The sequence below is a fragment of the Epinephelus lanceolatus genome, chromosome 12, assembly GCF_041903045.1.
Source record: "Epinephelus lanceolatus isolate andai-2023 chromosome 12, ASM4190304v1, whole genome shotgun sequence".
Lineage (NCBI taxonomy): Eukaryota > Metazoa > Chordata > Actinopteri > Perciformes > Serranidae > Epinephelus > Epinephelus lanceolatus.
The window spans coordinates 27761155-27773229 of record NC_135745.1 but is presented as its reverse complement, the minus strand read 5'-3'; the positions used below and the strand labels follow the sequence as shown (position 1 = coordinate 27773229).

Sequence of the window (12075 nt, the reverse complement as noted above, 5' to 3'; positions counted from 1 at the left end):
CAGTCCAGACTTTGCTGTCCCTATGTTTCCTTATCAGGTATTTGCTGAAAGGCAGTGGTAGAAAAAGTATTTGGATCCTGAGAGAAAAGTTCAATATTCACCTCTGAGATGCAGTGGAGTAGAAGAGTAAAGTTGCATAAAATGGAAAGTAAAGTACATGAATTTGTACTTAAGTATGTGTACTGCTGAAAGGGAGAGGAACCAGAATCTGTCTCATTGTCCATTTCCAGTGCAGGAAGATAAAGCATGAGATTGCAGGATAGATTACAGGAATACTGTGTATAATGTATCACTTGAAGAGACACACTGGCCTGGCACACTGGTCTCTAGTTTCTCCTGTTGTTTTATCATACAGCTATCAGTTTTATAAACAAAGGGCAGCAGTGCAACATCTGATGGTACCTTGCATGTCAACAGGAAAACATGCAGGTGGAAGTTGTTACAATACAGCAGGTCATTACGCAGGTATAAGTATCCTTGAGCAAGATACCAAGGGTGCCCACTAGGTAGAGCAGGTGCCTGGTGGTCACAGGTTTGATTCTAACCCACAGCCCTTAGCTGCATGCCATCCCCCACTTTCTCCACCCTTCACGCTGTATATGTCCTCTCTTATAAAGAGAGAAAGCCCCCAAATATATCTTTGAAAATGAGATCTTAATTGGACTTACCTCACTGAATAAAGGTGCTGCAGAGACACTATTTACATGTAATTAAATTACACAATACATGTAGTCAGTTACAGTTACTGGGAAAAAATATATATAATTAAATTACAGTTACTTATCAAAACGTTGGTAATGAAGGGGTTACATCCAAAAATATTCTCTTTGGTAAAAAGTTGATATGTAGATTAAAGCATTCATCCTGTTGTTTGGCATCTTTCAGCTGTGCAGGAATAACTTCTTTTGGCAGAGACATTTTTCAGCTTTACTGCTCAGTTTAAAACATTTGTCAGAAAAGTTACATTACTTTGATTAAGTAATTAAAATAGTTATATTACTTTCTAATATATAACCTATTACATTTAAAAATAACCTTCCCAACACTGTATGTATATGTGAATAATCAGTTGTGCATGTTATGATCTAATTCAGCATTTATATTTTCAGAGTATTCAAACACATATTTCACAAATCAGTGTTTTATTAAAATAAAAACTAAATGATTTCACAAAACTCAAGTAAAAAAGACTTCAATTACATACAGCACTTATAAATATCCAGTAACCACGGAGATGTGTATGTGAAAACTACATATTTAGCCACAACTCATTTCTGTTGGACTGCTGTTTCTGTTGTTTGTCTGTTGTTTACATAAAGAATAGATGTAGTATTTAGTGCGTATATGAGGCAACTGAAAAACAAAAAACATCCCACAAAGCCTGCTGCATGTGAACACCTACAAGCATACACAAACAAAAACTTGTAGTGCTTAGGTTACGTGCTGAAGTTACACATAATCATGGGTTTTCTTGCCCTCTGAGTGGTGATCGCTGAGCTCAGATTTGGTGCGGGGCTGAGGCTTGTAGGCGACCCCGGGGTAACTGAAAAGCAAGAGGAAAGACATGGTGTAAAGGCATCTCTACTGGGATAGTGTGTCTTCCAAAACAAGTCCACAAATATCAGTGTATGAGCAGAATGCCAGTGAAAATGTCAGTTTTATCACTATAAATCTGCAAGTGAACTCACTGTGGTTTTTCATCTTTCGCCATTTCCCTGAAAGCCAGTGACTTCAGGATGCCACCAATAAGCAGGACGCCGCCTCCAATCCAGGCTACAAACAGCGCAGGGCCGAATGTGTATCTGTTAAGACAAACAACACAAGATGTAGATCCAGCGTGGGAACAACACGGAGAATATAAGAACACAAGCAGAACAATCATCTTGCTAACCTACCTGGGAATTCCTCCTCCCATTCCTCCCATTCCTCCCATCCCTCCACCCATTCCTCCTCCCATCCCTCCACCCATGTTGTATCCTCCTCCATAGTTGTTGTAGGCAGACATCCTGAAAGTGGTCACGATCTGATTGGCGTAGATAGAAGCTCCTGCGATGCCACACAAACCTGAGGGAAGATTACGGACAGGAACGTAGTGATATATTTACTTTATAGAGAGAATATGTGCAACTCCTTAAAGGGACAGTACACCCCAAAATTTAAAACACATATTTTTCTTCTACCTGTAGAGCTGTTTATCAGTCTAGATTGTTTTGGTGGGAGTTGTTGAGCGTTAAAGATATCAGCCGAAAAATATCTGCCTACTTTCCATTATAATGAGAGTAAATGGCACTCGGCTTGTGGTGCTCAAAGTGCCAAAGAATTCATTTGAAAAACTCAACAGCAATGTCTCTTTACAGAAATCATGACCTGGTTACTCAAGCCAATCAACAGACCTTGTTGCGAGCTATTTTCTTCTTACCGAACTACACCCACCAACCGAATCACCATGGAGACAGAAGCCTGCATCTAGTCACAGACAAGAGGCTCCTTCCCATGATGGTGTGAGATGTTAACATTAATGGCATCCTCATCAGCTGAGGTGTAACTTTAGTTAGCTCAGTTGTGCTAGGTGAGCTAGCAGTAGATGCACGCTTCCTCCTGTGCAGTGATATGGTTGCTCGGAAACACTTGGAAACTCACACCAAAACAATCACTGCAGATAAGAGGAAAAAATATGTATCTTGGATTTTGGAGTGAACTGTCCCTTTAAGAACCAGAGATGTCAAAGTAAAAAAAAACGCCCTCATATTTTTGTTATTTGTGACCCTACCAGCGATGACGAACATGATGCCAGCAGCGAGGCTCATCTTGGCCTTGGTGGTGTCTGCCATGCTGTTCATTGTGAGGCAGGTGAGGGAGAAAACTGATATCAGCGTCCCGATGACACCTAGCACCACGCTCACTATCATCAGGGCTCGCACAGCCTGGAAGGTGCCTGGTGGACAGAAAACACATGCTCACAGATATATTATACTGAATCTGACATTTTATAATGTGTCTCACTCTACCAAGAAACTCTACATTGCATAATAATCTGCATCACGAGGGACATACACATCATGAATCTGACAATAACAATTATATTTTGCCTTTAGACTTAAATCTTAGTAACGTTACCAGAGGATGATGTTAGCAGATGTATTTAATCTGATAATGAGACCTGTATTCTAGGTGTGTTGTAGGAACCTGCCCTTTGCTTGTTGTTTGTTCTGTTTCTGATAACTGTGTTGACTAAGTCTCGGCCTGCCTGTCCATTATAGTGACCAGCATGCACTGCTGCTAATGAAAATACTGATAGGAGTGGGCTCGATGCCAGAACAAGAGTTAGAATGAGGACGGCAGAAACAAAGGGGGGAAAAGTGATTTTAAAACATTGCCTGTTTAAAAAATAATATTTACACTACTAGTTATGAGGAGAAGCTTTTTGTTTTTGGTTTTCCATTGTTAAATTATCCGATTTATCCTTTCAGTAGCGATAAAGTCATCACACATTTCTTTTTTCCCCACAAAATCAAAGTGTTTTAATCTCTTTTATTAACCCTTTAAAATCCTCATTTTACCTTCACAAATTCTCCTTAATTTGGCTTTAATTTAAAGTAAAAAAGACATATTTCTATGCTGTATGACAATGTCATATTTATACACTTTTAAGGACCACGGACCATTCCAGTTTTGTTTTGTTTTTACTTATAAGGAATCTTGTACCTTTTTTTAGAGTACTTGCACATCATCCTAGACCTTGTGAAACTGAATACGACTCATCTCTGTACTTTAAAAACTTCCTGCCCTGTCATTTGAGAAGAACTAGTTAGGCCCTCACGGATCTTTACAAGTAGTGAGACAACTTCCTGCTAACTGGAGTACTGAACAACGTCCTTAAACTTTCTCACTCACTGCATCTTTGTTCTTGTAATCAGAGAAAGCTCGGTATCTAAATCATCTATCAGTGGCCCTGACAGTGAAACTGAATAATTGTGGACACAGTTTGTGTTTGATAATGAGAAAAGTGATGGATTGAAACTAGTTTGGATGTAAGCAGTCACTGCAGAAGCTCTGCACATTCAAATATAGGAGAGTTTTCCTACCTGAGAAGCCCAGGAGGCCGTAGAGCGGGCGACACTCTGTGAACCCCGATGAGGCGGTCTCACAGTCCTGCCACAGGCCCTTGTAGGTGTAAACAGACGTTACCACGTCCCCCTGCCTGTCCTTGACACTCCAATTATTCATGGCAGTAGCTGCAATGAGGGCTGCTGCACCGATCAGCCCCAAAACGAATCCACCGTTCTGTAGAACTGAAGGCGCCATTGTTGTTTCCTCCGTCAGAAGTTAGGAAATATACTGGGAGATGTGTGCAGGATGGTTTGTTCCCAGTATAATGAGACAAAGAGGCTAATACTTGAAGTTTAGCTGCATATGTCGCTGGTTTAAGTAAAGGTGCCAAAGGTGAGCAGGTGTGTAGAGCACTGGCAGAGTATGAAAATGGGCAGAGTGGCACTTTGTAGTGATGGTGGCAATGGGCGGAGGCGGTTGGGTTTCGTCCAGTGGGTGATACAGCAGCATGGGTTGGGCTGCCTTGTGCTGAGAGGTGTGGACACAGTGGTGATAGGCACACCTGGCACCTAAATGAGAACTAACTGTTTAAATGTAAATACGGGAAACTGAATCACCGACTCCACAGGGCTTCAGGTAAACCGCCGACAGTTGGTCAGAGACTGAATTATGCAGTCATTTGCAATGCCAACACCCTGACACACTGAAACATTATGCAGCACTGCAGAAAGACAAACATTCAGACACACAGAGATGAGGCAGAACTGAGAGAGTAACTCAATCAGATAGAGCACAAAGGAACACTCGGGAGGAAGCAAGACAAACAGAAGGAAATAACACACATGACAAGCAGAGAATCTCAATTATGACAAGGTCAGAATGTGAGTTCAAATCAGGCCTCAGGTGTGTCTTTAAAGGAGTAACTTACACACAAAATTACCATTTCTATATGTCAATACCTCACTGTGTTATGTTGATTTCATGACGAAACCTTTGTTGTCCTCCACGGCAAACAGAGATTTGAAAAAAGGCGGAGATTCTTCATGAATTGGGGTAAACAGGGACCACTTACAACAACAGCCAAACTGTAATCAAAACATCCAACTCTCACACAACTCATGCAGTATAATCTAGTCTCATTTGTGCAGTCGTATGCTCAGTATCTCCCAAACACATACATTTTCACTAAAACATCAAGATTCAGTACAAACAGTCTCACACACTGACGAGTAGTGCACCTGGGCACGCTCAGGGTGCACTACGCCTCGATGGAAGACACTTATACTGTAACATTTTAGCAAAATACATGTGTTTGGGAAGTACAGTGCATACGACTGGATAAATGAGACATGGATTATTCTGCATGATTTGTATGAGAGTTTGTCAACAGGCTGTTTTGATATAGCTTTGCTGTTGTTAAAGGTCTAGTGTGAAGGATTTAGCGGCATCTAACCAGCTAGAAACCTCTTCCATGTGCCATGTGTGTAGGAGGACTACGGTGGCTGATGCGAAAATGCGAATGAGCCCTCTCTAGAGCCAGTGTTTGGTTTGTTCGTTTTGGGCTACTATAGAAACATGGCGGAACAACATGAACATTGAAGAGGACCCACTCCATCTGTGCATTCCAATCTCCATACTACTATACTATATAGTATGCCAGAACAAGTTTTAGTATGTCCAAATACATAATATGTGAAATGCGGTATGCCCAAAATACCAGGATGTTCTATTACATCCAGTTAGATTTTCGGGCTGTTCTGACCCATAATCCTCTTCACATCGACTGAACCACAAAGAGATGAGACAAACAGATTGACAGCTGTCAGAAGCCGCAATGACAGATGACAGCGCATTCGAGTAACTAATGACCAATCGAACAGTAATAAGGGAAATATGAATTGTTAAAGCGAAAAAATGAATCATAAATATTACAATCAACAACAGGACATAACTAAAAATTATAGCTGCTGCGCAGCGATGGGTCAGGTCCGGGCATTTTTAGGCAATTCTGAGCAACCTCTGGAACCTAAGACCGTCATCAACCGCTCTGAGCTAATTGGCAAGTAGCAACTCAACAGTGGCTTCACAAACTGAGTAAGCCATTCACTGTTGTGTAGGAAAGCAACCATCCGTGCATGGAAAGGCAGATTTGAAACCACTGTAAAAAATTCAGTTATTAAGACAAAAATCTGAAAATACACATATTACATCTAGACAGCATGGAGATGTTGGTAATTTGTTTGTAACAATGATTGATTTGCTCCATAAGTGAAAAACTGATGTTTAAAATTGCCATTTTTACATTGACTCCAATTGTTCACATTAGAGCAAAATTCAAAATGCTGTCAAAAATTCAGTTTTTGAGATAAAAGTCTGAAATTTGCCACACATCATCTACCATAAGAAGTTTTACAGTTTTTGAAAAAAAAAAAAAAAAAAAAAAACAGAGTAATGAACTTCATAATTTTTAATAGGTTTGTGTGTACCAAAGTTTCTTCAGTATTGGGGCTACAGTTTGAAGAAAGTTGTGAAGTTGTAGCACGTATGGTTGATTTGTTATGAATTTTCAAAGTTTTGAACTTTAGACGCTTGCTGTAGCGCCACCATCAGGACAATTGGCTTGAGTTTACAGCTGAGGATATCTGGCATGAGACTGGACCTTTGTGCAAAGTTTGGTGAGTTTTCCCCTATGGGAAGTATGATTTCCTCGGAAGAAGAAAGAAGAAAGTTAAACTAGTAACAACAGCAGAGCTCTGCGGGTTGATCTCCATCTCTGGCAAATATGGTAAGTGCTATTTGTTTTATCTCCATGATAACGGATATTAAAGCGGGTCATGGTTCAGGGTGTGATGTTAGAAGACAGTAGTATGTCCCGATTGTGTGCATACTGCATGCAACAGTACGTACTTTTTAAGGGCGGCTGCAGTGCGTACTAAAAGTAAAAAGAAAGAGTATGTGGTTTGGAACGCACCCCTAATGTAGCTTTAAATGGCTTATTCTAAGGTAGCAGATATACAATTCTTCAGGTGATATAATACACCATAATATATACCTCTAAATCTTACACACTGGACCTTTAAATGCAGACCATGATTACTTCTATTCATGACAAATGTTTGCTTTTTTAAAAATCTCTGTTCACCATGGAGACATGCAAGAAAAACAAATTTTTCTTCACAAATTCAACATATCCCGGGGCAAATAATGATGATGTATTCCTTTAAAATGACAAAAGAAACCAGTTAAGTAAAGCATTTTTCACATCCACAGGGAGGCCACAGACTCATTCCCTCTTACTAACTCTGAAACAAACAGTGCCTCATACGATTTCCATGATTCAACTTATCACCTTATCACTCTGTCAACACCTGGGGAGGAGAGAAGTTTCTATTCTTCTCTTATCACGAGCCTTGCTCTCGCTCCCTCACACAAACACACAACGAAACTCATACAGGAGTCACCAAACACGATGGGACTTTAATTTTGTTTTGTTCCTCAGTTGAATGGATTTCTGTTTTTTATTTTGCATTATATTCATATTTGTTTGTCTTTTGTGTGAGCCTTTGTTGGACACCTTATTGGTCAGCTTGTTGAGATAAGAGCGCTCAGGTGGTCAGGAACATGAACACTTACTGCACTTTCCCCAGTTGTTATTATTACAACTGATATCAGACATAAAATAACATCTAACAAAAAACATTTAGGAATGACACTGATAATCAGCAGACATTAAAAAATATTCAAGACAAATGGTGATGGTGTGGATCATCCCAGACTATATTATCAATAAAATGATTCAATTTCACATCAACATTGTTCACTGAACAGCAACTGACTTATATCCAAAATGGATGTAGCTGCTTATATAAAATAGTTAGACATTTTTTACACATTTTTCTGAAAGAAACGGACCCCAAAGAAAAAAAAATCAAATTATTAGACAATACTTTTGGGAAACATTTATTATTTCCACTTCAAATCAAAAACCAGGCCTGCATATTGAGACAGATATACTGGGGGACAAACTGTCAAACTGCAGGTGAAGTCAGGTAATGTGGGACACTATTTGGTAGATTACCAAGAAAACCAAGAAAAAAATCAGAAGACTATATAAGTGAGCTTTTTATGGATCTCTGCTATATTTCTATTAAGAAAAAACGTTGCCAGGTAAAATACTTAAGAAACTTTGGACCTTTAAACACATCAACAACCCCTACCTCACTCAGATGACATGTTCAGGTAAAATGAAACGTCTTTTAAGGTAATCTTAAGTGCTATATCGTAGGCAAGTGAACTTGCTTGAGTTTCTTGAAGACGTTTCACCTCTCAGTTCTGAACCGCAGAAGCCTCTTAGATGAGGGGTGAAACATCCTCAAGAAACTCAAGCAAGTCCACTCGCCTACGATATAGCATCTGAGATTACCATGACCTGAATGACTGAGAATCTTGGTTTGTTTTTTAAATGGTTAAATCAATTTGTCATTTCAGTCATTACTTTATCAAATCTGAAATTAAACCAAACATTTCATTTAAAAAATCATTTTTAAGTGACAAAGTTATGATGAAACAGTATAGCATAGTAACTCATGTTTTATGGCACCTGGTAGCTTACAAACATGCTGATTTCACTTCAGAAAAATGTCCCATTTTAGCTTATTTTTTGTCCTATTTTACCTGAAACATTAAATACTCACTCAAAATCATTTCCCATAAAAGGTTCAGTGTATTTTGAAAATGTTTTTATGTCAAACAGTTCATAAAATGTGACATCCTGTGACTATTTTGTGTTATGCCCTCATGGATTTAGCTGCAGTATTCTTATAACCAAGAAAAAAAAATTAACATGCTGCATGGCTTGCCTAATTTTTTGCCCTGCCCACTGTAGTTATCTCAGACCAATCAAAATCATTGTTTCATGTAAAGCACATTTGTAGCAACAAAAACATCTTTGGTGACTGGCAGCTAATATCTAAAGAGCCCAAGATGTAAAAACCTTGCTTGTCCAATTTTACCTGATGTGACAAATTACATGACTTCACCCTAAAAATGATGAATCCAAAGTTAGAAATTTAATTTTAAGTGTTTTTGGGCCTGTGTAAATAATCATGTCAAAAACAAACACTAGCTCTTGCAGACTTTCTCTGCCCTCTCAAAACCACAGGAGCTTTATGATTATCTGACTGGCAGTAATGTGGACTCAAAGGTCAGTTCGCCTGTTGAGTTATATCAGTTATTTAGAAAAGTTAGGCGTGGACCTCCTGCATTTATTTTTATGTTTTTGACAAAAGAGTAACAAAATAACATCTTCACATTATGCCCCAAATATTTACTCTGCATTTACATGTGATAACGAGTAATAAAGGGACTTGTAGTGCGTTTTTGGTGCGTAAATTTTTTTTAAAATCTGCAGAAACACAGCCTTTAATAATCAGGTTTGCTGTGATATTTGTAGGATGAGGACATGTAGTGCTGTCCATTTTTTAGCCTTGTGTCATATTACATGGGGAGGTCCTGTGCGCAAAGTTTTCCCGTAATGACTGCGCGTCTTGGGTGTATCCGGTCCGTTACACACTGGAGCTGGCTGAAGTGTACGAGTCCACGCCGTTCTTCGTCATCCCTCCAGGGAACAGAATATAAGCTACCTGAGGCTGTAAAGTGGCAGCGGACCAGGCGCTACAGTTACACGGCACCACGTACCCAGGCCCGGAGGGTGACGGGTGAGTGTGGGTGTGGGTGTGCTGTCCGTGGCAAGCCAGACCCCCCATCCCTCCAGTCTGGTATCCAAACGTGTGCGCGCTGTAGGGCAGAGCGCCGGCGGCCAGTGCGTGCGGGATCTCCGCCATGCGCTGGACAGCTCCGGTGCTGAACTGCGCCACCGGTTCCAGCAGCGAGAAGGAGGAAGAGGAGGAGGAGACAGGAGCGAGGAGAGCTCTGGCTTTATCCCCGGGAACGAGAAAGGAGTCCATGGAAAATCCCTTCAAATGCTCCGTTGCGTCCCCGAGTAAAGACGGCAGCGGGAAAACGAAACGGTCCCTCTTAAGGAGACTCTTGGGCTTGCGCCGGGGTCTGTACTTGTAGTCCGGGTGTTCCTTCATGTGCTGAGCCCGCAGCCTCTTGGCCTCGTCGATGTACGGACGTTTCTCAGAGTCGGAGAGCAGCTTCCACTCGGCGCCGAGTCTCTTGCTGATTTCAGAGTTGTGCATCTTTGGATTTTCCTGGGCCATTTTTCTCCTCTGGCCTCTGGACCACACCATGAAAGCATTCATGGGTCTTTTGATGTGATCTAAAGGTTTTGCCATCTCAGACGCTGACACATTAATTATTCCTACTGTAAACTGAGTTACCTCTCCAAGAAGCTCATGCTCCTCTCGTGCGTAAAGGAAAAGTGGTCTGCTAAGAAATATTATCCCTCTCTCTTTGGAAAAGACTAGAAACCGTAACTCCAAATTGACTGAAGCATTTGCACAAAGTGAAACAGAAAAGTACATAAAGCGCAAAGCCTGGGCGCATGAATGGGAGTCACACAGGACCAAGTTGGAAGCTTGTTATGGATGATGCTGGGCATGTCAACCGCTCATCACCACGCTACTGTCACGGCGGACCAAGCCAATGAGAATGAGAGAGAGCACTGTAATCCCTTCAGAAAAAGTGACTGTACAACATTTCTGAGGGACTCCCTCCTTCCCCCTTAGTTTCTCCAAATGTCTACAGACACAAGTGCAGGCAGGCAGGGGGCCAGTGAGGAGAGTAATCTGCTGCATGACACACGCAGAAAGCTAGAAATTAGAGGGTTTTGTACGAGCTATGGAAGTAAAATATTTAAGTTCCTCGTAGCATGTTGCTCATTTGCTCAGTGATGAATTTCTATTTCAGAAGATCTCAAAGAAAGTTGCTATATACTCCTCAAAGTCATGAGAAGCCATCTTATAAAACCAGGGGTGTAGCCAGAACTTTAGAAATACCAAGGCCATGGGTGAGTGGCCCCCAAACACCCCTCACACCCCCTGAATGAAAGTCCATACATTTGGTTATTACTTTGATTTCTTGTGGTGAATTTACTGCAAGATTTATTGGAACGCAGTCATTCTTTCAACAAAAATCCATCCTGAGATGCTGCACAAGAATGACTTCACTGACGCACTGATTGTTATCGTGTCTGATGAATCAAAGTCTGAGTCAAACTTGCAAGTTGTACACTGTCTGTTATTTTTCCATCACAAACTTGTCTGTGTCCATTAAACTCGAACATGTTTCCAATAATACTCAAAAACATCCACATGTGTAACTCAAGCAGCAACAAGCTGCTTCAGTGGTCAACAACTGTTTTTCTTTCAAGGTGGAACACCTGACCAGACAAACAAAGGTTCCTACCATATATAATGATGACCACTAATTGGTTGGGTTGCAGGATCCTTTCCAAAAAACTTTCAACTAAATAATTAGGCAATAACAAACCAGCAAAATAAAGAGGTTACTAGTCTAAGGGCTCTATCCTACATCCAGCACAAAGCAGCGCACAGCGCAACACAACTGTCATTGCTACTTTCAGACAGACACATGTAATTGTAACCATCTGTGCGCCCATGGGTGTGCAGGTCTCAACATGAGGTGTGGTCAGACACATTGTTGTTTGTTGTATTTTGATACAGCAAAAAGGGAACGTGCCATTGACCAACAAAAACCTGCTCTAAAGTCAGAATGACACAGTATTTTTCTGCTATTTAAAGGGTGCATTATTCAGATAGTAAGATGCGTCTACATAGGCGTACTCACAATGTGTGTACACTCTGCATGTCTCACACACAGGGAAGTGTGGATGGGTTGCAGGGGGTTGAAATAATACCTCATTACGGAGGAAAATATTAATTACATTCTCTAAAATGTGAACATGGCAGAGAGCAGAGCTGCTGTCTGACTCCCCATTAAGAGAGACGCTGTGTGCATTTACACACGAGGAGCTGAGTAACTTCATTGATTATTTCAGAAGCTAAAAGTTTAGTGCTGTTTCCTCTGTCACGTTTACAA

At 40.7% G+C, this 12075-nt stretch overlaps 2 protein-coding genes across 2 annotated transcripts; both read right to left on the bottom strand.

Moving 5' to 3' along the window:
- Positions 1-987: 987 nt before the first annotated feature.
- On the bottom strand, positions 988-7323 carry cldn18 (claudin 18). The gene is made up of 5 exons (XM_033650119.2): positions 4086-7323; positions 2771-2935; positions 1896-2064; positions 1689-1802; positions 988-1543 (listed from the first exon to the last, which is right to left on the bottom strand). Exons 1-5 carry the CDS (start codon positions 4303-4305, stop codon positions 1450-1452), a joined length of 762 nt encoding a protein of 253 aa, XP_033506010.1. The 5' UTR covers positions 4306-7323; the 3' UTR covers positions 988-1449.
- Positions 7324-8357: 1034 nt separating this feature from the next.
- LOC117271755 (transcription factor Sox-14) lies at positions 8358-11499 on the bottom strand. Its single transcript, XM_078173199.1, has one exon. The coding sequence runs from the start codon at positions 10536-10538 to the stop codon at positions 9615-9617; it is 924 nt and encodes a 307-aa protein (XP_078029325.1). The 5' UTR covers positions 10539-11499; the 3' UTR covers positions 8358-9614.
- Positions 11500-12075: the final 576 nt, after the last annotated feature.